Here is a 26489-nt window from a genome sequence, read left to right as displayed (position 1 = left end):
TTTTTTATAAACTAATAGAACTAATAAAACATATGATGTTATTAAATCAATGTACACTAAAAACAAATGTGCGGTTAAAGTTGGCAACAAGCAAACAGACTTCTTCTCTGAGGGACGTGTAGTGAAAGAGGTCTGCCCAATAAGTCCAACAATATTTAACATCTACATTAATCAATCTGAAAAAACATTAGAAGAATTGGCAGCACCTGTTCTCGCCCTACACAACACTGAAATCAAGTGTCTGCTGTGCGCAGATGACCTGATTCTACTGTCTCCCACTAAGGAGGGGTTACAGCAGCACCTAGATCATCTGCACAGGTTCGGTCAGAACTGGGCTCTGACCATTAATTTAAAAAAAATGAATATAATGATATTCCAAAAAAGGTCCGGAAATCAGGATGACAAATATAAATTCTATTTCGACACAGTTCTATTAGAACACACCAAAAACTACACGTATCTAGGACTAAATATCAGCAACACAGGTAGCTTTCACATGGCTGTGAATGAGCTGAGAGACAAAGCAAGAAGAGCATTCTATGCCATTAAAAGGAACATTAAAATCGAAATTCCAATTAGAATCTGGCAAAAGAACCAGTTGCTCTATATGGCAGTGAAGTATGGAGTCCGCTCTCTAATAATGAATTTACCAAATGTGACAAACATCCAATCGAAATACTGCATGCAGAGCAAAATAATGCATGTAGAGCAGAATTGGGCCAATACCCTTTCCTTATTCTAGTAGAAAAAAGAGCCATCAAACTTTACAACCATCTAAAAACAAGTGACTCCAAAACATTTCATTACACATCCCTACAAGAAAAGAGTCAAGGGCTCAGTTCAATAACCCAAACCGACCCCATAGAGCCTCAAAACAGCGTTCAGAAAATCTGGCCCAACCAAATCATCACAAAGAAAAAAGAAAAAGATATCACCTATTGGAAAGACATCACAAAAAAATCTAAGTAAACTTCAATGCTATTTGGCTCTAAACAGACAGTTCATGGTGGCAGACTATCGACCGCTGTGACTGATAGAAAACTGAGGAAAACACTGACTAGGTTCAGTCACAGTGAGCACAGTTTGGCCATAGAGACCGGTCGTCACAGGCAAACCTGGCTGCCCAGAGAGGACAGGCCGTGCTCACTCTGCTCCAGGGGAGAGATAGAGACAAAGATCTAATATTTATTGGGTGAAAAGACAAAATGTGTTCTCCTGCCACAACCTGAGGGACAGCCAGTGAAAAGTGCTATGTAATGTCAATAATATTTCCCATTTAGTTTTGTTTTGGCTTTCATATCATGCCATGTAGCTTCTCATTCATGTTGAGACTGGTCTACTACCATTGCTTGGTATTATTATTATCCTCATTAATATTGTTGTTGTAGTTGCTGTTAATGGTAATCCCATTTTCACTACTATTATTCTTATTGCTGTTGATCCCACCATTTTTGTTATATGTATACTGACAGTGTAAGTAATTTAACTTGCCATGTCAATAAAGTCTATTGAATTGAATTGAATTGAGAGAGAGGGAAAGTCGAGTAGAAAAGAGTAGAGAAGAGGGGAGAAGGAAAAAGAAGAGGTTAAGAGAAGAGAGAAATAGAGGTATAGAGAGGGAATGAGAAAATGAGAGAACAAGAAAAAAAGAAAAACACGAGAGACTTCTACCTGTCTCAGGGTGGCAGGGTCCATGCTGGTGGCAGGTGCAGGGCACACAGGGAGACAGGGGTCCTCCATTAGGGACCTCTCTGCTGAATCCTGGGGCACAGAGCTCACAGAACTGACCCCCAAATCCAGGAGGGCATGTACACACCTCTACCCAGGGAGCAGGGGGGGTAGAGGGGGTAACAGGACTGGAGAAGGGGGCAGCGGAAGCCAGGGTTACCCCTGAGAGTTGGGACGTGTCTGGGGAGAGAGGATGGAGATCATTAATACTTTATCTCCAAATCTGGAGAGGTCATGAATACTCACACGTCCTCAAAAGGTTACTCTCACATCCAGAAGACAATGGTCCACTAATACTGAGTTTTATCATCAGAAACAAGATTCATCTAGGAATTTAAGCAAGTTGTGTGTGTGTGTGTGTGTGTGTGTGTGTGTGTGTGTGTGTGTGTGTGTGTGTGTGTGTGTGTGTGTGTGTGTGTGTGTGTGTGTGTGTGTGCATACCTGCGCTCTTGTGATGTAAATGTGGGCACACACCTATCTACCTCACTCTGAGAATCTCTGATAAAACAAATGAATAAATCAGAGCAGTGGAGCGAGGGAGGAGAGGAGGAGGAAAGGAGGAAAGGAAGAGAAGAAAAGTGGAGGTATTGGGGGAGCCTGCACCCACTGGGATTACTGATTCCTCTTTCCTCTCTTCCTCCATGAATAGTGATGAGGATAGTCCAGGTTGAATCCTCCTCAGCCATTGTACAGAATACTACCACCACCACTCAAGGTCCAGTGCCCGGGCTTTCAGAGGCTCTTTACCAGTGCCAGTGAGGATGTGTGTGTGTGTGCGTGCATCACGGTGAGTAAGGGATGTGTGATTTTCATGAGATCAAAAATATAGAATGTGTGAATGAATGAATTAATGTGTAACGAGAGAGAAAGTGAGGGAGGGAAAGAGACATTTAAAAAAGACAGAATAAGCATGAGGAAGAGAGAGACCTGGGGCTCTAACAAGTCGTGATCACCCTGATCCTTAAGCAACGATCCAACACAGTTAATTTACCAACCTCAAATCAGCCCCCAACCAACTCATCCCCTCCGACTACCATACTCCTGGCTGCCAGTTAAACCATCTCCCTCTCCCTCTCCCTGTCTCTCGGCAGCCACCCGCACCTCTCTGATTCAGAGGGGTTGGGTTAAATGCGGAAGACACATTTAAGTTGAATGCATTCAGATGTACAACTGACTAGGTATTCCCCTTTCCCTCTCTCTCTCTCTCTCTCTCTTTCTCTCTCTCTCACTCTCCCCCTCTCTCTCTCTCCTTCTATGCCTCTCTCGCTCTCCATCTCTATACCCTTTCTCCATTTCCTTCTCTCCATCTCTCTCTCCTCACTCTTCCCCTCTCCCTTTTTCTCGCTCCCTTTTCCATTCTCTCTACATTTCTCTCTCTCTCCCATTCTTTCTGCCCCTCTCTTCATTCCTCTCTCTCTCTCCCTCCACCCCGCACACCTCTCCCTCTACTGATTGTGTGGAAGCCTCCTACCCTAACCTTACATCTTCAACACTACTCAGCTGTCACACAGGATCCTCACCCAACAATGTGACAACCATCGCCTACAGACAATCCTGTCATTAAAATAATAATGAATGTCTTAATCTGTTTTTTGGTGCAGGGAGGGAGAAAAAGGCGAAATTGCACTTTTTCATATTAGCATTTGCTTGGCGGCCTGCGGAGATAAGGCACTTCTAACACTGTTTGAGAATACATTTGAGACCGAACACAAATCATTAGCAGTGTTTTCCCCCGCGATGCGCAGAGGCTGTGTGTGTGTGTGTGTGTGCGTGTGTGTGTGTGTGTGTGTGTGTGTGTGTGTGTGTGTGTGTGTGTGTGTGTGTGTGTGTGTGTGTGTGTGTGTAGAGAGAGAGAGAGACTGTGTGCGTCTATGTGTACATGAGTGTGAATGTGTGAGTGTGCATGCACATAGTGCGTATGTGAATGTGTGTGTGGCTTTGACTCAATGTGAGAGATGGTGTGTGTGGCTTTAACTTAAGTGAGAGATGGTGACTTTTAACAGCTGTTCTGTCATCTATGTGCTCTAATCTAATATAATGCCTCTCACATCCTCTCAGTACACTGACCTAAACACTATCAGAGAGAGAGAGAGAGAGAGAGAGAGAGAGAGAGAGAGAGAGAGAGAGAGAGAGAGAGAGAGAGAGAGCAGCATCACTGTACCCCCGTCCACTCCATTAAAGAGCAGAGGATGTGGAAATACAGACAGGCAATATCTGTGAGCAGAAGTCCTGCTGCTCTTGTATAGATGAATTTGGCACAACTCAATGCTTCAGTGAGAGCAAGCGTGTGTTGAACACTCAGCGATATAAAGTAGGCCTTAACTGGTAATGAAAATGTGCGTGGGTGCCTCTGTTGCATTTAATAGTCTCAAAGTGGTTGTGTGTATAAACTAGAAAGAGTGTGTGTGCGTGTATGTGTGTGTGTACGTATGTGGGTGCATGTGGTCCATATGAGAGTGACTGAGGCAGTGTTACTAAGTGAGATAGAGTTCTGGTACTGAACTTCCCCTGCCAGTGAAATAACTTGACAGCTGATGTTCACGAGGCCAAGTGGTGTTACCACGCAGATTCTCCTCTGAGATGTTCCAGAAGAGGCCGGAGCCAATGAGAGGGCAGCAGGTTGAGAGCAAGTAGTAGGAAGCAGACTGCTGTCCATTAATGAACTGACAGGGTAGAGAGGAACCACATCCAGCTCAATGACTCTTCTGATGGATTTGTTTTACTTTGGTTAAATAAGAACATACTCTTAGTGATAGGGTACAGGAGGCACAAATAATGAACAACACGCTAGCTTGACGTGTACCCCTTGCATGTATGCACACACACTTATACACACCCACTCCTACACACATGCACGCATGTAAACACACACACACTTACAGTTGTGTCCTCCTGCGTTGCTGATCTGTATAGCAGTGAGGTTGAAGAGAAGATGGTGGAACTGGAAGGCAGACAAAGAAGGCCTCAGCCTCGTCTCCTCCTTGTGAAGTCTGGAGGAAAACAAACACAAACACAGCTCCATGATTACTGAGGCCCCTACGATTACTGAGGCCCCTATGATTACCGAGGCCCGCAACATGTTTGTACAGTATTGTTACGTGTAGTATGTTTGTAGGAATGAATAAATGCATTAGTCATATCTTATGTCCACCGTCTGAAATGTAGCATGGGATGTTTGGGTTAGTAATGGGAATGTGGAAGCTGTCTGTTGGACATACAGTTCCTACTCTGTCCTGTGTGTGAATGTGTTATATTTGGGCAAGGTATATCAGCTATATGTCCTCAGTGTCTATGAGTTAGTGTTGACAGTATATTAAGCTTCCTCTGTATGTGAAAAAATGTGTGTCCAGTCTATGGACCACACAGACCTCTCCCTCTCTGCAGAGGTCCTCGTTCCCCGGCCCCTAGACTGCCATAGTTATAAAGGGAGACAATTACAAACACAGCCTCACAGCCCCCCGTAATGGAGCTGCTGCTCTGCTGCTGTGTAGCGATAAGCAGGGGTTGATGTGAAAGTGAGAGAACTCTCTGCCATGTCTTCCCTATGGAGCAGTGGCCATTTTGGTTCTAATCAGAGCCGGGCAGAGCCAGAGACACTGAGCCTGTAATTAAGGAATGCTAGTATGAGAGGAACATCATCAGGTGACCAGGAATCCACTGGAGGTCTCTGCAAAGTGTGTGGTGGGAGCCCACACATAGACAGACACACACATGTTTGTTTTACTATCTTTGTGGGGACCAAACAACGGATTCCCATTCAAAATCCAATTTTCCCATTTTCCCTAAACCTAATCCTAACCCTTATCCTATCCCTAACCTTAACCCTAACCTTAACCTCAAACCTCTAACCTTAACCCTAAACCTAACCCTAACTCCTAACCGTAAACCTTATCCCAATTCTAACCCCTAACCCTAAAATAGCCTTTTACCTTGTGGGGACCTGCGAAATGACCCCAAATGTTTTTTATTTTACTATCCCTGTGAGGACTTCTGGTCCTAACAAGGATAGTAAAACCAAACACACACACACACACACACACACACACACACACACACACACACACACACACACACACACACACACACACACACACACACACACACACACAGATAGATAGAGACATAGAGGGGCGGAGAGGAGAGAGAGATGAGGAGAAGAGAAAGTAGACAGAAGAGAAAAGAGAGGATGAAGATGAAGAGAAGAGAACCAGAATACACAAACATGTATCCTGTTTACACATTTAGAACGAGAAGTATCCACCCATTGTGTCTCCCCACAGTCTACACTGTAATGGAGAACAACAAAGGCTAACTCCTCCAACACTATTTAACATGTGGGCATCAACCACCCCCTCAGTCTCTGAACACCCCTATCCACCCCCTACTCCCTGTGATTATAAATGATCCTGGTGTCTGCTGGAAACACAGAGCCACTTATCCTGGCTAATACATTCAACACATTCACACAACACATGCAGGCTCACAGTCATAACATACAGCATGCTATCTGTCACTCAGAGTACATAGCCAGGGGATGGGGAAGTGTGTGTTGTGTTATTGTCTGCAGTCAAATGACACAAACACAGGCATGGATACACACACAGAAACACCACTCCACTTCCCAGTTGATCCATCTCAACGTAACCGTGTGGAGCCAGGAAGAGAGCTCCAGCAGGAGGGGATGCTGTTTGTGTGTGTGTGTGTGTGTGTGTGTGTGTGTGTGTGTGTGTGTGTGTGTGTGTGTGTGTGTGTGTGTGTGTGTGTGTGTGTGTGTGTGTGTGTGTGTGTGTGTGTGTGTGTGTGTGTGTGTGTGTGTGTGAGAGAGAGTGTGTAGGGACAGATATCTGTCTCTCTAATGACATGTGTGGAGCCTGTCTCCATAGATGGCCCACTTAATGACACTCCAGTCCCCAGGCCCCGCTGCTTTAAGGGGGGAACCAAACTGCCCCTTCACCAAGGGCTGGGGGGCAGGGGGAACGCATTAAGGCTTCCGCATTCTTCGGTTTGGCTGGCGCCTAGTCGAACTTGGCTAGGTGAACTGAATGAATGTGCTCGCCTACTCCCTAAAAATGCCTTTGCTTGAAAAAGTAGTCAACATTTATCTAAGATAACTCAAGAAGTCTGTCATTCATTATTTATTTTTTGCAGAGGACATCGTAGTCGCGCAATTTTACATCTAACTAAGATGATTGGTGCAGTATTTCTCAAGGGAAAAAAATTGCATGAAAAAGAGTAGTCTATTATTGAATGACAACAAACACTTAATTGAAGAATCCTGACTGTTGACCCATGACCGATGAAGGTGAGTAGACTTCGGCTCCAAACTTCGGCTTAGCTCGAGAAAAAACATGTTTTGCACGAACAGCAGAAAAGAAACCGACACCAAATATCGTCATAATATATGCACAAACTGTTACGAACTGTTTTGGATGGGAAGCATAAGGACACCTTTAGTGGTGCACAGTAAAGGACACGACTATGTCTGACACAAAGCCATAAGGCAGATTCCATAGTATCTCAATCCAGATAGGGATCATATTGCCATGAAGATGGTACTGTTCATCCACACAGCCTGAGGTTCAGGACTCTACTGTATGTGTGACATGTGTAATATCATGTATAGTAGCAGTGGTAGTAGCCTTTTAGTATGTCATACACACGTGCACACATGCTATACACATACACGACACTCACATATGCACACCTCAGCTAATGTTGCCACCTTACACAGGTTTTACCTGAGAGTGAAGGTGTGCTGGGGAGCGAGGCCCGGCTGGTGGACAGGTCCATGTTGGGGTGAAAGGTCAGCTGACAGGGTGGTTCCCGATCCTTCCAGGAGCACTGTGACACTGTGAGGGAGGAGGTACTGGGCCTCGGCTGTGAAGGTCAGGGAAAGGAGCTGGCCGTAGCTCAGAAGATGGTTCCCCAGGAACCTCTCTACAGGAGGGAGGGGAGACAGACAAACAGACATGCTTTTAGCTATCTCACATCCTCCTAGAGAGAGAGAGAGAAAGAGAGACAGAGAGAGAGAGAGAGAGAGAGAGAGAGAGAGAAAGAGAGACATGCCAATAAGTCTCATTGAATTGAATTAAGAGAGAGAGAGAGAGAGAGCGAGAGGGAGAGAGAGAGAAAGAGAGACATGCCAATAAGTCCCATTGAATTGAATTAAGAGAGAGAGAGAGCGAGAGGGAGGGAGAGAGCGAGAGGGAGGAGAGAGAGAGAGAGAGAGAGAGAGAGAGAGAGAGAGAGAGAGAGAGAGAACCTCTTATCATTACTGTGTGGGATTTCAATTGTTTTGTGTTTGTGTATGTTTGCAAGTGTGTACATCTGAGTGAACTAGAAAGGGATTGATTTAGTATGAGTGTGTGTTTGTACGAGCGTGTGTGTAAGTGTGAAAGAGAGAGGGTCCACGTTGGGGTGAGTGTGTGAGGGAGAGAGAGTGTATGTGTGTGTATGTATGGTAAAGTGCGAGGGCCGAGGATCTTGTAGCCCACAGAGATCACAGTGGGAGTCTGGCTGTAATTACCCTCATTACAGCACATTAACACCACTTCAAAGAGCTGCACACACACACAAACACATGCACACACAACCACCACTTTTCAAACCAGCACACTCACAGCATACAACATGATCAGCAGCCAGGGAGCCCAAATAGACTCTAATAAAACAACACATTGGAAAAACTATCCCTGAAATATACAACATCTTGAGTTATGGGTGGGCGAGGTGAGAGACTCAATAAAATGCTGTTTGTGGAAATATGTAAAAATAAAACAATAATCAGTATGCTAAGAGGAGATGGATAAGCATCCATCATTTAAGATTGATTGCAGCAATAAAAACAGCAGTGCACTGTTATAAACGAGGCAGACATTTCTCAGTAAGGCAATCTGAAACAGCATAATATGCCACAGTGTGAATGATACTGCAGCAGACCTGGGTTCAAATACTATTTGAAATCTTAGCCTCCCTGGAGTGACAGTTGGGCTGGGCTGGGCTTGTACTTTTGGGACTGTTGTATTGGTGCTATTGCAAAAGGCAAGCTCAGTCAAATTGTATTTGAACCCAGGTCTGTGCTGCAGCAGTGCAACCTCCACTGTCAGTCTGTGGCTGGCTGAGGTAGTGTGTTTTGAGTGTATTTGTGGGCGTCATGTATTCTGGTCTCTTGTGGTATTGTCAGTACTGCAGTGGAATGTCAGAAGGTGATCCTGTGGGTGGTACGTGGTACCCGAGGCTGCAGTCTGACCACACAGACACACACACACACACACACACACACACACACACACACACACACACACACACACACACACACACACACACACACACACACACACACACACACACCTGTCTGCTCACCTCACAGTCACATCTGATATTTGGAGGACCAGCCTTTATCATCCCAAGCACACTGCCCAGTGCCGGATGACTGCTCTCTGGGTTTATGGGCTGATGGTCTGAGGGACTGGGTTTATGGGCTGATGCTCTGATGGACTGGGTTTATGGGCTGATGGTATGATGGACTGGATTTATGGGCTGATGGTCTGATGGACTGGATTTATGGGCTGATGGTTGACCTCCTCTGATCCTACAGTCTGTCTAGAGTGTTAATGTTATTTACTGTGTGACACACTACAGGTTTGCACTGCTTTAGGATATTTGGAGGAATTTTGAAGAGCATTATAGGATGATGTTGAAGAGTTGATTCACCTAGTGCGGTTTGTGTCATATTTCAGGGGCACAACTTTGGTTTTAGAAGTGGGGGGGACATAACCTGGCAGGGGGTCTGGGACTCCTCCCTCAGATTTTTTTGGGGCATCTATAGCTAATTTCCTGTATTTCTGCTAGGGCTTTCCCCGACCCAAAACAATCTTTGTTGCCAAGAGTAGTCTTTTTTTGACCAATCGATTGGTCCAAATTGTAAAATGTGTATTTTCCCATATATAGAAATAAAATATGTCTTTCAATAAAATCAACGATATTATGCTTTAAGCATGCTGTTTGATTAATTAACTAAGACACACAAATGACTGAAGAGGGAGCCAGAGATCAAGATAGCGTAACCAGAAGAAAAACAATCTGTTCCCGACCCTCCTTCTCCTGCTGATGCTGGACTTGGCAGATTCTGCTGTTATGCTCCTGAAGTTACCATAATAGGCTAAAGCAGTGGCCGGCAATCTATTCCATTTGAAGTGCCAATTTGTCTTACCATTTCTACTAATCTGTAACTTTCATTGCCAACTATGTAAAAAAAAAGCCTACATAAATCCAACACATAAAAACATTGCAGCCTGCAGGTAGAAAATATCCTGATAAAAATAAATATCCTATAAATCACATCAGCTATACGCATGGCATGTCTGAAACGAACTTGAAACATTGTATCAACTATCAACTTGGTCACCCAGAAACTTGCGCTAGCCAACTTGAAACATTGTATAACATATTCTGGGCCCTCAGAGTTTCCCACGCCAGTGACCTTGGGACAGACACAGCTGTAGGCTGGTTGTGCAATGGATAAGAAGTAATCAGATATTACATTTTTCCCTTTCATGCCGAGTGGTTATCAAAGGGAGAGACCTGGAAATATTTTTGAAATATTTTGAGGAACTATTGTCATTCTCAACTGATTCTAAAAACAGACATTGTTTACTTGCTGTTTGAGGTGAAGAGACGTTTATTTGAGAAGCTCCACAGCTCACTAGTGGTGGTGAGTTAACTCTAAGGATCGGCCCCATTTTTTTAAATTTTCACCTAAAATGACATACCCATATGTAATTGCCTGTAGCTCAGGCCCTGAAGCAAGGATATGCATTTTCTTGGCACCATTTGAAAGGAAACACTTTAAAGTTTGTAGAAATGTGAAAGGAACGTAGGAGAATATATATATATATTATTTTGCCTTTATTTAACTAGTCAAGTCAGGCTAGAACAAATTCTTATTTACAATGACGGCCTAGGAACAGTGGGTTAACTGCCTTGTTCAGGGGCAGAACAACAGATTTTTACCTTGTCAGCTCGGGGATTCAATCCACCAACCTTTCGGTTACTGGCCCAATGCTCTAACCAGTAGGGTACCTGCCCACCCTAAAATCTGGTAAAAGATAATACAAAGAAGACATTTTTTTTTGTACCATCATCTTTGAAATGTAAGAGAAAGGCCATAATGTATTATTCCAGCCCAGGTGCAATTTAGATATTGGCCACTAGATGGCAGCAGTGTATGTGCAAAGTTTTAGTCCGATCCAATGAACCATTGCATTTCTGTTCAAAATGTTGTATCAAGACTGCCCAAATGTGCCTAATTTGTTTATTAATAACTTTTGATGTTCAAAATTGTGCACTCTCTTCAAAGAATATCTAGTGTTTGCTGCTTAGAGAGAATAAAGTGTTGTATCTGCAAAAGTTCACCTCAGCGCTGTCACAGACTGGTCTTCCCTGGTTGCCTGGTATATCATACACTACAGTTGAGGAACAATGGGAAAGTAATTCTACTTTGAAAGTTGATAAACTTGTAACCTCACTTTTGAGAAAATGGCGTAGTAGAACTGAATACTGACCAGCTCATGTTATAGACAGAAGCGTGCTACATGGCAGACCAATTCAAACTCACCTCTCGGCATGTCCAGCCAACTTATTCGGCTAGACAGACTAGTGGTTAGAGCATTGGACTAGTAACCGAAAGATTGAATCCCCAAGCTGACAAGGTAAAAATCTGTTGTTCTGCCCCTGAACAAGGCAGTTAACCCACTGTTCCTAGGCTGTCATTGAAAATAAGAATTTGTTCTTAACTGACTTGCTTAGTAAAATAAGAAATAAAAAATAATCTCAGACAATCATGACAGGTGGGAAGGTTGCATACCTTTTCTGTGGCTAAACCAACTAGGCTCGTAATTTAACAATTTTATTAGTATTTACAGATGGCATACATGTTTGTTATTAATGTACATGAAAGTTCACATGTTCCAGAGGGCATTTCTGCCAAAACATAAAAAAGTTTAGGTTCAAATGGCTCTCCTGTGAACTACTGACGCGCGACATAGGCACTTCCTGAAATGAGTCACATATGCCATTGTACCATTAACATGGATTACTATTAATGGGTTTGTCACAGGAGAGAAACAGAAAAGAGATAACAGAGCACTACCAGCCAGTTCTGTGAGTCAGAACGTCATTGTTTTCTGCTTCCACTCAATCTGCACGCTGTGAGTGTGTGTGTGTGTGTGTTTTTTGAATGTGTCATTTCAATCTCTGTGTGTCTGTTATTAACTGATGTGCTGAACTCCACTGACCCACTTCCAGGGACAGACAAATTCTCTGCCAAGATGCCTGACGTCCCAGTGACATTTGATGAACGGTAGAGGAGTCCTGCAATCAATCAAGGGTTTAGACTCTCTCCAAACTAATTAATCCACTCTATTTCAACTAGATAGCCGCTGTCTCACACAAACAACTTTAAGTCCCATGGAGGCCTCTAACTGACATTGACTGCCGTGCAATGGGCATGAAAGCAATACCTGAACAGACAAGCTTTACCTTTAACCAGCAGAGAGAGAGAGAGAGAGAGAGAGAGAAAGAGAAAGAGAGAGAGAGAGTGAGAGAGAGAGAGAGCGAGAGAGACACTCAAATTGGCCAAGCGAGTCCGGTGACCTACTCTAAACACTATAAACACACACACACACACACACACACACACACACACACACACACACACACACACACACACACACACACACACACACACACACACACACACACACACACACACACACACACACACACACACACACACACACACACAATTTACCAATATAGCAATGTTTTCTTCTCTAAAAACACCCCCAAAACATAATCTACTTTGTGGGTGTAGTGGAGTCTGATATGGGTTCAAAATCAAAGTAACAGTCAGTATCTGGTGTGGCCACCATCTGCATTAAGTACTGCTGTGCTTCTCCTCCTCATGGACTGCACCAGATTTGCCAGTTCTTGCTGTGAGATGTTACACCACTCTTTCACCAAGGGACCAGTAAGTTCCCAGACATTTCTGGGGGGAATGGCCCTAGCCCTCACCCTCCGATCCAACAGACGTGCTCAACGGGATTGAGATCCGTGCTCTTCGCTGGCCATGGCAGAAAACTGATATTCCTGTCTTGCAGGAAGTCACGCACAGAACGAGCAGTACGGCTGGTGACATTGTCATGCTGGAGGGTCATGTCAGGATGAGCCTGCAGGAAGGGTACCACGTCTTCCCTGTAATGCTCAGCGTTGAGATTGCCTGCAATGACAACAAGCTCAGTCCGATGATGCTGTGACACACCGTCCCAGACCAGAGTACAGGCCTCGGTGTAAAGATCATTCCTTCGACGATAAACGCGAATCCGACCATCACCCCTGGTGAGACAAAACTGCGACTCGTCAGTGAAGAGCACTTTTTGCCAGTCCTGTCTGGTCTGCCTTACAACAGGCCTACAAGCCCTCAGTCCAGCCTCTCTCAGCCTATTGCGGACAGTCTGAGCACTGATGGAGGGATTGTGCATTTCTGGTGTAACTCGGACAGTTGTTGTTGCCATCCTGTACCTGTCCCGCAGGTGTGATGTTCGGATGTACCGATCCTGTGCAGGTGTTGTTACACGTGGTCTACCACTGCGAAGATGATCAGTTGTCCGTCCTGTCTTCCTGTAGCGCTGTCTTAGGCATCTCACAGTATGGACATTGCAATTTATTGCCTGGCCACATCTGCAGTCCTCATGCCTCCTTGCAGCATGCCTAAGGCACGTTCACGCAGATGAGCAGGGACCCTGGGCATCTTTCTTTTGGTGTTTTTCAGAGTCAGTAGAAAGGCCTCTTTAGTGTCCTAAGTTTTCATAATTGTGAACTTAATTGCCTACTGTCTGTAAGCTGTTAGAGTCTTAACGACCGTTCCACAGGTGCATGTTCATTAATTGTTTATGGTTCATTGAACAAGCATGGGAAACCCTTTACAATGAAGATCTGTGAAGTTATTTGGATTTTTACGAATTATCTTTGAAAGACAGGGTTCTGAAAAAGGGACGTTTCTTTTTTTGCTGAGTTTAGGACTCCATTCAGGGTGATGGGTGAAGGTTTGTCCTGAACATTCTGGGGGTAACATCCAATCAGAGATCAGGGTGGTGGTTTGTCCTGAATGTTCTGGGGCTCACATCCAGTGCAGAGGCAGCCTGTCCAGGAAGCTTGGCAGGAACGTTACTGCAGAGGATGTATACTGAAACTTCTCCCACTCTCTCCCTCATCCTTTTGTGCTTACCCTCCTCTCTCTCCTGTCTCTTTCTCTCCTTTTCCCCTCTCCCTTTCTCTCCTGCCAGTATGCTCCCTCTCTCCCTTCTCCCTCCATATCCATTTCTCTCTCCTTCTCCCCCTTTCTCTCCCCCTCTCCGTGTCCAGTCTATATAGGTGAGAACCTGCCAAGCTGAGGTGATGGCAGACTCTGTGGGGGTATTCATGTCAAGTGAAGCTCTTAATGACCATCTCTCCCTCCATCCCTCCCCACCATCTCTCCCGATGGCAGAGAGCTGGGCTGGATCTGATCTCACCACCTGGTTTGATGCCCCCAGGGAATCTTAGGCTCATGAGCTGAAAGATGACTTTCTATCCAATCACATTTCATTCTTCCTAGACTGGTGCCCCTTCTCGGCGAGCCCTATAGGAATGAAGGATGGAGATGAGACCCACAAGTGATCCTTTGGTTATGTCATACAGTGTAGAACCAGTCACATAATCCTTTGACTGGTGCCCACTCGAGGAGAGCCCTCGGAAGGATCGAGATGGAGATTGAACACATATGGGATCTGATCCTTTGGCTCCTGAGGTGAATGTCATAGCCTGCTCTCCTGAACCAGCCACATGCTCCCTGGCCCCATTGAGGCCAGCCATATAAAGGATAGAACTGCATGTCCCTCTCTTGGCATTCTGAAATATACCTCTCTTGGGGACATGTCCCTCTTGGTTTTCTGGGTTAGCAGCATGGCCAGGTGTAGATAGGGAGATGGACCATGACCATGTCAGGCACTAAGGCACAGGTGGCTGGTTCTGGATCAGGGATGTTAGCTGCCTGTTGGACCCTTGAGCTTGGAGGATTGGAGAGGAGTAGCACATAACCTGCATTGCTTCAGTGAATGTCCAGCAGTTAAAAGTGGAAGCCATATCAGTGAGGCTGGATTAGAAAGGCTGTTGAAGAAAGTGGTGTTGGCTTGGAATCCATGATAGAATCTGTTGACAAGTGCTCTGTCGTCATAGGAACGTGACCTTTCTATTATGTGTCAGCTAGCAGCATTTTTTTCTTTGCCAAGAGGATGAGGACAAGTGTGGTGGTAAATGAATTGGAGAGAGGACCATTTATTCACAAACTCTCTTTCTTTCTCTCTCTCGCTTTCGCTCTCACTCTCTCTCTCTCTCTCGCTCTCTCTCACTTTCTCTTATACTATCTCTTTCACTGTCTCTTTCTGTCTACCTCTCTGACTTTTTCTCTAACTCCCTCTCAGCCTTCTCTCTCTCTCTTTGAAAGACTCCAGCTGAATTTCCCTGGATAATGCTCTGTGATCTGGGCTCCTCCATTGTTTGTCGGGATTGTGTTCTTTGGCACTGCAGTTTCGCCTGGTATTTCTGGAAGCCGGGAAGAAACACGTTGTTCCCCAACCCTCCTATCTGTTTTCATTACACTGAGAAGCCAACTGATCTGATTCTAGACGTTTAAATGACAGACGTAGCGCGAGACACACTGAAATAGGTGACAAACAGATTAATAAGACATTGCTTTCCCTCTGCGTGTTGTTTGGTAGCGGTGCATTGTCACTCAGAATTATCTGACGCTTTAGTGAGATCAGGCTGCAGGAGGATTACAGCACAAAGATATACAAATGAAGTGTTGAAAAAGAGAGAAAGCAAGAGAGGAGAGAGAGAGAGAGAGAGAGAGAGAGAGAGAGAGAGAGAGAGAGAGAGAGAGAGAGAGAGAGAGAGAGAGAGAGAGAGCCTACCTGCCTCTCTGCTCTAATCTTTAAAGTAACTGTACACATGAGGAAAATAAAAGCAGGGAGAAAATTAGATCATTAAAGCGGTGTGGCAATAGATCTCTGTATTTTACTACTTGACAAAACAACACCAACAAGCGCTGTTCCGGCAAGATAAGGGGATGGCCACAAAGCAGCTCCCGGCGAGTTTGGCCACTAATCACTGTGTGGTGGCCTGCAGAGGCACTGGAGTGATGGACGAGCTTCAAGAAAACAGTGAACTAAACAAAACAATAAATAAACAAACAAACTAAATATATCCAAGTCGACTTAACGACATATAAGAAACTCTAAAAATATCCCTGGACCAAGCGGACCAAAGCATCTTCCCTCCGAGGCATCTTCTGTGATCTAAGGCTTTTCATACATAAATAGACAGACGCCTGTCTGAATGAACTTGTTTAGTGTGATCAGAGAGTTTGAACATGAAACCATCAGGATGTTTTGGTAGTTAATGGGATTTCTGCTGTTTCTGGTTCTCTCTATCCCTCTCCCTGTTGGCTGCTGCTTCGCTGGGCTTGGTCCTTGGTGCACTGAGTAGCCAGCCTGAGCTGAGCCAGGCCGATTTCCCCTTTGTTCTTCTTCCAGCTATAGCCAAGACATCCAATTCCATCAGGCCTAGTCTCTCCTACTGATATATAGTCTAAGTCCCAAATGGCACCCTATTCCCTATTAAGTGCACTACTTTTGACCAGGGTCTATAGGTAGTGTAGTGTACTATGTAGTGAATAAGGTATCATTTGGGACACAGTCATAGGGAGAGCCTCTAAGTCCTGTAGCAGAGCCAGCTATAACTCCTCTCTCCTAATGGTCGTGTTAAGAGTCTGCTGTGACAAAATGGTGTTGCAGCAAGTGCTTTATGACCTTATGGCTAACGTTATGAGGTATTGTTTAATCGAACAAGGGAATGATCTCGAGCAACAAGCCAAGGGTATTAAAGGTGGCAGACGGTAATATGATTTACATATTTACATGTTAAAAGACCAGGGGGTGTCTGAGCTCTCTCCAAGCACAGACCATATTTGTGTAATCTTTCCTCATCCTGGAAATGCATACAATTCTCCTATCACTCTAGGGCCCAGATCTTCTCCTATAAACTAGGGCCCAGATCTTCTCTTATAAACTCTAGGGCCCAGATCTTCTCCTATAACTCCAGGGCCCAGATATTATCCTGTAAACTAGGGCCCAGATCTGCTCCCATAATTCTAAGGCCCAGATATTATACTATAAACTAGAGCCCAGATCTTCTCCTATAACTCTAGGGCCCAGATCTTCTGCTATAACTCTAGGGCTCAAATATTATCCTATAAACTAGGCCCCAGATCTTCTCCTATAACTCTAGCGCCCAGATATTATCCTATAAACTAGAGGCCAGATCTTCTCCATCTGGGTGGTAGGTAGCCTGGCGGGTAGGAGCATTGGGCAGGTAACCAAAAGGATGCCGGATCAAATCCCGTAGCTGACACGGTAAAAATCTGTCGTTCTGCCCCTGAGCAAGGCAGTTAACCCACTGTTCCCCAGGCACCGATGATGTGGATGTCGATTAAGGCAGCCCCCTGCACCTCTCTGATTCAAAGGTGTTGAATAAAATGCGGAAGACACATTTCAGTTGAATACATTCAGTTGTACAACTGACGAGGTATCTTTCTTTATTTATTTTCCAACAATCTCTAGGGCCCAGATCTTCTCCTATAACTCTAGGTCCAGATATTCTCCTATAACTCTATAGACCAGATATTATCCTATAAACGCTATGGACCAGATCTTCTCCTATAAACTCTAGGGTCCAGATATTCTACTATAACGCTAGGGTCCAGATGTTCTCCTATAACTCTATGGTCCAGATATTCTCCTAATAAAACTAGGGCCCAGATCTACCTCCTATATCTTTAGGTCCAGATCTTCCCCTATAACTCTATGGTCCAGATTATATCCTATAAACTTTAAGGCCTAGATCTTCTCATATAAACTCCAGGGTCCAGATCTTCTCATATAAATCTATGGTCCAGATATTCTCCTATAAATACATTTTCCTGGCCAGGTTTTATGTTTGGGGAATCTCCAGGTCCTACTCATATCTCACCTTAAAGGTGACATCAGCTCTCTTTGTGTATGTATGTATGTATGTATGTATGTATGTATGTATGTATGTATGTATGTATGTATGTATGTATGTATGTATGTATGTATGTATGTATGTATGTATGTATGTATGTATGTATGTATGTATGTATGTATGTATGTATGTATGTATGTATGTATGTATGTATGTATGTGTGTGTGTCAGCTCTGTCTCTCTCACCTGGAGCTCTGTAGAAGCCGAGATCATCCTCACTGAGTGGTAGCAAGTAGACCTCCCCTTCCTTCCACAGCAGAGGATACTCCTGTCCCCCGGAGAACTGTCCTGACCAGCCATCTGTGTCTGCAGGGAGGGAGGGGGGAGGAGGAGGAACATGGCAGAATGACTCAGGATGATAACCTCAATATAAGGACTTCATAATTAGCTGATAACTTATGAAAGTTATTAGCTGAATGCAGTACTTTCAAGAGAATCATGATTGGCTGAATACCTTCAAGGAAGTCCGATGTGATGTTGACAGCTGCATGGTGATTGGACGATCTGCAGGCCAATGAGTGTCTGAAGCAGAAACAGGGCGTACAGCCAGCTGGATTGTTCTCTTGCAGGTTGAAGGAGCCTGGCTTACACCTGCACACACACACACACACACACACACACACACACACACACACACACACACACACACACACACACACACACACACACACACACACACACACACACACCAGTGCTTCTGTTAGGAAAATGTTGTGCCAGACAACGTGACAGGGAACATTTTAATTTACCGGCCATTTGAGAAATTTACCTGACCCATATGCATTGGGTGCATAACCCATTAGGGCTTCCACCCACAGTGCTCGGAAGAACAGAAATCACATGTAGATTATGGTAATGCATCTTAACAGAACACACCACTCGTGTAATGAAGCAGCCAATACATTTTCATTTTCAAACATTTGCCAAAAAGCTATTTGCGAGAAAACACCATTCTAAACAGCGCACCTGGGAAAACATCATTCTCAACAGCGTACCTGGGAAAACACCATTCTCAACAGCGTACCTGGGAAAACATCATTCTAAACAGCGCACCTGGGAAAACATCATTCTAAACAGCGCACCTGGGAAAACATCATTCTCAACAGCGTACCTGGGAAAACACCATTCTCAACAGCGTACCTGGGAAAACATCATTCTAAACAGCGCACCTGGGAAAACATCATTCTAAACAGCGCACCTGGGAAAACATCACTCTCAACAGCGTACCTGGGAAAACACCATTCTCAACAGCGTACCTGGGAAAACACCAGTCTAAACAGCGCACCTGGGAAAACATCATTCTAAACAGCGCACTTGGGAAAACACCATTCTCAACAGCGCACCTGGGAAAACATCATTCTCAACAGCGCACCTGGGAAAACACCAGTCTAAACAGCGTACCTGGGAAAACACCATTCTCAACAGCGCACCTGGGAAAACACCAGTCTAAACAGCGCACCTGGGAAAACACCATTCTCAACAGCGCACCTGGGAAAACACCAGTCTAAACAGAGCACCTAGGAAAACACCAGTCTAAACAGAGCACCTGGGAAAACTCCAGTCTAAACAGCGCACCTGGGAAAACACCAGTCTAAACAGTGCACCTGGGAAAACACCAGTCTAAACAGCGCACCTGGGAAAACACCATTCTACATTTTTTTTTACATTTCAGTCATTTAGTATACGCTCTTATCCAGAGCTACTTACAGTAGTGAATACATATATTTCATTTCATGCATTTTTTTTTTATACTGGCCCCCCCGTGGGAACTGAACCCACAATCCTGGCGTTGCACACACCATGCTGGCGTTGCAAACACCATGCTCTATCAACTGAGCCACAGGGAAGGCTGATGAGTGCACCTGGGAAAACACCAGTCTAAACAGCGCACCTGGGAAAACACCAGTCTAAACAGCACACCTGGGAAAACACCATTCTAAACAGCGCACCTGGGAAAACACCATTCTAAACAGCGCACCTGGGAAAACATCATTCTAAACAGAGCACCTGGGAAAACACCAGTCTAAACAGCGCACCTGGGAAAACACCATTCTAAACAGCGCACCTGGGAAAACACCATTCTAAACAGCGCACCTGGGAAAACACCATTCTAAACAGAGCACCTGGGAAAACACCAGTCTAAACAGCGTACCTGGGAAAACACCATTCTAAACAGCGCACCTGGGAAAACACCATTCTAAACAGCGCACCTGGGAAAACACCATTCTAAACAGCGCACCTGGGAAAATACCATTCTAAACAGCACAGCTGGGAAAATACCATTCTAAACAGCCCACCTGGGAAAATACCATTCTAAACAGCCCACCTGGGAAAACATCATTCTAAACAGCGCACCTGGGAAAACACCATTCTAAACAGTACAGCTGGGAAAACACCATTCTAAACAGAGCACCTGGGAAAATACCATTCTAAACAGTACAGCTGGGAAAATACCATTCTAAACAGCCCACCTGGGAAAATACCATTCTAAACATTACAGCTGGGAAAACACCATTCTAAACAGTACAGCTGGGAAAACACCATTCTAAACAGCGCACCTGGGAAAACACCATTCTAAACAGCGCACCTGGGAAAAGATCATTCTAAACAGCGCACCTGGGAAAACACCAGTCTAAACAGCGCACCTGGGAAAACACCAGTCTAAACAGCGCACCTGGGAAAACACCATTCTAAACAGCGCACCTGGGAAAACACCATTCTAAACAGCGCACCTGGGAAAACACCATTCTAAACAGAGCACCTGGGAAAACACCAGTCTAAACAGCGCACCTGGGAAAACACCATTCTAAACAGCGCACCTGGGAAAACACCATTCTAAACAGCGCACCTGGGAAAACACCAGTCTAAACAGCGCACCTGGGAAAACACCATTCTAAACAGCGCACCTGGGAAAATACCATTCTAAACAGCGCACCTGGGAAAACACCATTCTAAACAGCGCACCTGGGAAAATACCATTCTAAACAGCGCACCTGGGAAAATACCATTCTAAACAGCACAGCTGGGAAAATACCATTCTAAACAGCCCACCTGGGAAAACATCATTCTAAACAGCGCACCTGGGAAAACACCATTCTAAACAGTACAGCTGGGAAAACACCATTCTAAACAGCGCACCTGGGAAAATACCATTCTAAACAGTACAGCTGGGAAAACACCATTCTAAACAGTACAGCTGGGAAAACACCATTCTAAACAGCGCACCTGGGAAAAGATCATTCTAAACAGCGCACCTGGGAAAACACCAGTCTAAACAGCACACCTGGGAAAACACCATTCTAAACAGCGCACCTGGGAAAACACCATTCTAAACAGCGCACCTGGGAAAACATCATTCTAAACAGAGCACCTGGGAAAACACCAGTCTAAACAGCGCACCTGGGAAAACACCATTCTAAACAGCGCACCTGGGAAAACACCATTCTAAACAGCGCACCTGGGAAAACACCATTCTAAACAGAGCACCTGGGAAAACACCAGTCTAAACAGCGTACCTGGGAAAACACCATTCTAAACAGCGCACCTGGGAAAACACCATTCTAAACAGCGCACCTGGGAAAACACCATTCTAAACAGCGCACCTGGGAAAATACCATTCTAAACAGCACAGCTGGGAAAATACCATTCTAAACAGCCCACCTGGGAAAATACCATTCTAAACAGCCCACCTGGGAAAACATCATTCTAAACAGCGCACCTGGGAAAACACCATTCTAAACAGTACAGCTGGGAAAACACCATTCTAAACAGAGCACCTGGGAAAATACCATTCTAAACAGTACAGCTGGGAAAATACCATTCTAAACAGCCCACCTGGGAAAATACCATTCTAAACATTACAGCTGGGAAAACACCATTCTAAACAGTACAGCTGGGAAAACACCATTCTAAACAGCGCACCTGGGAAAACACCATTCTAAACAGCGCACCTGGGAAAAGATCATTCTAAACAGCGCACCTGGGAAAACACCAGTCTAAACAGCGCACCTGGGAAAACACCAGTCTAAACAGCGCACCTGGGAAAACACCATTCTAAACAGCGCACCTGGGAAAACACCATTCTAAACAGCGCACCTGGGAAAACACCATTCTAAACAGAGCACCTGGGAAAACACCAGTCTAAACAGCGCACCTGGGAAAACACCATTCTAAACAGCGCACCTGGGAAAACACCATTCTAAACAGCGCACCTGGGAAAACACCAGTCTAAACAGCGCACCTGGGAAAACACCATTCTAAACAGCGCACCTGGGAAAATACCATTCTAAACAGCGCACCTGGGAAAACACCATTCTAAACAGCGCACCTGGGAAAATACCATTCTAAACAGCGCACCTGGGAAAATACCATTCTAAACAGCACAGCTGGGAAAATACCATTCTAAACAGCCCACCTGGGAAAACATCATTCTAAACAGCGCACCTGGGAAAACACCATTCTAAACAGTACAGCTGGGAAAACACCATTCTAAACAGCGCACCTGGGAAAATACCATTCTAAACAGTACAGCTGGGAAAACACCATTCTAAACAGTACAGCTGGGAAAACACCATTCTAAACAGCGCACCTGGGAAAAGATCATTCTAAACAGCGCACCTGGGAAAACACCAGTCTAAACAGCGCACCTGGGAAAACACCAGTCTAAACAGCGCACCTGGGAAAACATCATTCTAAACAGCGCACCTGGGAAAACATCATTCTCAACAGAGCACCTGGGAAAACACCAGTCTAAACAGAGCACCTGGGAAAACACCATTCTAAACAGCGCACCTGGGAAAACACCAGTCTAAACAGTGCACCTGGTAGCAATTCCATATGTGACAGAGATTAACATCTCTTTTAGAAACTTAGAAAGAGGGGGAATCTAAACATGCAACAACGAGGATGGGTTACAAATATGACTAGGATTGTGCCTTTGGCTTCTGCACAACAAATAGAAAGTTGATATAACAACCAATAGAACAGGAGATAAATGGAAATACATTTTCCAAAATCATATAATTATTCCTGTTTATGCAGCAATAAATAAAAGCATTCAAAATACTTCACTAGAAAGCATGACTTAGCCACAGAGGAATTGAGGATTACCTTCTTCGGAAAAATAACTCTTAGGCCTATGCCTTTTTGGGAAGCCCGCAATTTGAGCAGCGAGCTTGGCAGTAGGTCTAGCTGATTATTGAGTTGCGGCTGTCAGTGAAAATCATCTAAAATATGTCTGAAGGTAATGTGTCTTGAGGCCTATGCACTTTTGGGAAGGGCATAGGCAGAGGCTGGGGATCTCGCATTAGTTGACTTTTAGCTTTTAGCTTTTTATAATTTTAATAACATTTTTTATGATTAACCACAGGACAATGCTTTAGAGAAATGAAAACGTATTATTGAAATGAAACTGTTCCACGAAAATGCGCATATGAAAATCCTAAGTGGCATGCAGAATGGTAGAAATTGTAGGATAAATTGTAAGCTTCCCCAAAAGCGCCGCCTATGAAGTCTTTAGAAAAGACATGCCTCATAATATGAAATATAATAATAGGTTTCAAACAATTAAGTATGTTTTCAAAATGCATACTTCCACCAGCTCACATTGTAAAGTGGTGGGTGATAGCCTGTTGCCTGCACTTGAATGGTGAATGGGAGGCGCTCTTCAATTACCAATTGAGAAATTTAAATAGCAGCTCTTTTTAATCGTGCACCAAAACTGGTTTTAACACATGATTGAATTTAGAATTGTTGTGCAATGAACGGGCTGAAAAAAAGCACATGTTTTACTCCAGCAGCATCCAGCTGAGGAGCTGCAGGAGAAATCTCGCTCAAAATATGCTCTTTAAGCTGTGATTGTGTTGGATAAATAAGATACATAATGAATTACGAAAATACACACAGACCAATTTAACTATACTAAATGATGAAATTAAGTTATAGACCGATAAGCATGATGTATTTACATCGACTGGTATTTCCATCAATTAATAAAAAGCATTATTTCGCAATGGATTTTTTTTTATCAAGGTCAGTTTGGCCAGCAACAGTTTTTTTATTGATATTTTTGTATTTATTAAAGCCGGCAATTGCCGGCTAACGGAAACCCTGACATGCACGCACAAAAAATATAATCATTATATGCTTCGTCATTGCACTCCTGTGCTACTTTACCCACTGTTTCTGGGTAGCTTGTTGTGGCTAATCTCTCCATATTGTGGAGCAAGCTCAGAGACCATCGCTAGGCCATGTGAGTCAGTGTAGATGAGAGAATCTGCCAAGTGAACATGTGTTGCTGTCTCTGTTGCAGTGTTGGGGCCAAGGAGGAGGCCAAGGCCAATCACCCCACAGCTGGTCTCACACTGTGATACACTACCATGACCTCCAGACAGACTGCTGTAGGGGAGATCACTGGTGTGTGTGAGTGTGTGTGTGGGTGTCTGGGTGTGTATATTTCGTATATATTAAAAAAAATAAATGTTTAACCTCAACTCCAACATACTCTCCTGCAACCAGCCTCACCCAATGTGGTATGGTTCTCCTATTTTCTTTACTTTAGAACCAGAACCCCCAGAAGCTAGCCAGATAACTAGCTACTAGCTAGTAGTCAGCTAGTCACTGCTAGCGGTCATCAGCTAACCTTAAACCCGGACAACTCCTGCCAGTCTGCACAGCGCGATTCAACCCAGAGAAAACCGGACTCTTTTCCCCACATCCCCGGATTCCTACCGCAATCTCTGAACCTTTTCACCTGGATCATCGCAGCTAGCTAGCTGCTACCTGAGTGGCTGCTCCTGGCTAACGTCTCTGTCCCGAAGCAAGCACCAATTAGCCTGGAGCTAGCCTATGCTAGGCCCATCTCCCAGCTAGCTGAAGAGGTCCATCAACCACTTCCTTGGGCTACAATACGTATTTTGCCAATTGGCCTGGACCCCATTTACTGCTGATACGGAGCCCCACCGATTCTTCACGACTGGTCTACCGACGAGGGGGATTTCTAGCGGCCCGAGGGGGATTTCAACAGGCTTCTCCATCGCGACGTCCCTTGAATGCCCATCTGCTAGCTACGGCCCGCTAGTTGTCTAAAGCATATCGGACTGTTGGCTGAAGAGGTCCATCAGACAATTTTGTTGGGCTACAATAGCTATTTTTGCCAATTGGCCTGTACCCTTTTACTATACGGAGCCCTGCCGATCCATTATGATTGGTCTGCCGACGAAATCACCCGAGGGGGCTACAACTGACTCTTCCATCGCAATGTCCCCCTAAGGCCCTTCTGCTAGCCTGATAGCCCCGGCCCGCAAGCTGTCTCCAGCCCACCTAGCTACTCACTAGACCCCATGATCACTCGGCTACGCATGCCTCTCCCTAATGTCAATAAGCCTTGTCCATTGCTGTTTTGGTTAGTGATTATTGTCTTATTTCACTGTAGAGTCTCCAGCCCTGCTCAATATGCCTTAGCTAACCCTTTGGTTCCACCTCCCACACATGCGGTGACCTCACCTGGTTTAAATGGTGTCTCTAGAGACAATGCCTTTCTCATCGTCACTCAATGCCTACGTTTACCTCCACTGTACTCACATCCTACCATACCCTTATCTGTACATTACGCCTTGACTATATTCTTCCGTGCCCAGAAACCTGCTCCTTTTACTCTCTGTTTCCGAACGCACTAGACGACCCGTTCTTATAGCCTTTAGCCGTACCCTTATCCCACTCCTTCTCTGTTCCTCTGGTGATGTAAAGGTTAATCCAGGCCCTGCAGTGCCTAGCTCCACTTACATTCCACAGGCGCTATCATTTGTTGACTTCTGTAACTGTAAAAGCCTTGGTTTCATGCATGTTGACATTAAAAGCCTCCTCCCTAAGTTTGTTTTATTCACTGCTTTAGCACACTCTGCCAATCTGGATGTCCTAGCTGTGTCTGAATCCTGGCGTAGGAAGGCCACCAAAAACACTGAAATTTCCATCCCTAACTGTAACATTTTCCGACAAGACAGAACTGCCAAAGGGGCGGAGTTTCAATCTACTGCAGAGATAGCCTGCAGAGTTTTATCATACTATCCAGGTCTATGCCCAAACAATTTGAGCTTCTAATTTTAAAAATCCACCTTTCCAGAAACAAGTTTCTCACCGTTGCCGCTTGCTAATGACCACCTTCTGCCCCCAGCTGTGCCCTGGACACCATATGTGAATTGATTGCCCCCCATCTATCGTCAGAGCTCGTACCGTTAGGTGACCTAAACTGGGACATGCTAAACAACCCGGCCGTCCTACATTCTAAGCTAGATGCCCACAATCTCACACAAATGATCAATGAACCTATGAACATGGGCACCCTCATAGATATCATCCTAACCGCCTGGTTATTCTTTAAAAGTGCTTTCCTCACCATCTTAAATAAGCATGCCCCATTCAAAACTATTTTAACCAGAAACAGATACAGCCCTTGGTTCACTCCAGACCTGACTGCCCTCGACCAGCACAAAAACATCCTGTGGCGTACTGCATTATGGAAGTTAGGAACCAATATACACAGGCAGTTAAGAAAGCAAAGGCTAGCTTTTTCAAGCAGTAATTTGCATCCTATAGAACAAACT

The 26489-nt window shown here is 44.7% G+C and overlaps 1 protein-coding gene across 1 annotated transcript in view; it reads right to left on the bottom strand.

Annotated features, from left to right (window-relative positions):
• Nucleotides 1–26489, bottom strand: part of LOC106568667 (laminin subunit gamma-3) — a 203205-nt gene that overhangs the window by 109525 nt on the left and 67191 nt on the right. The window contains exons 8-12 of the mRNA XM_014139189.2: nt 18344–18480; nt 18076–18195; nt 7467–7665; nt 4609–4718; nt 1672–1908 (exon numbers count right to left, since the gene is read on the bottom strand). Of these exons, the coding sequence (XP_013994664.2) occupies nt 1672–1908; nt 4609–4718; nt 7467–7665; nt 18076–18195; nt 18344–18480 (803 nt within the window). The remainder of the gene's footprint in view (nt 1–1671; nt 1909–4608; nt 4719–7466; nt 7666–18075; nt 18196–18343; nt 18481–26489) is intronic.

The sequence above is a fragment of the Salmo salar genome, chromosome ssa01 (assembly GCF_905237065.1).
Source record: "Salmo salar chromosome ssa01, Ssal_v3.1, whole genome shotgun sequence".
Lineage (NCBI taxonomy): Eukaryota > Metazoa > Chordata > Actinopteri > Salmoniformes > Salmonidae > Salmo > Salmo salar.
Note: the sequence above shows the minus strand (reverse complement) of the source record. Positions and strands in the feature narration are given on the sequence as shown.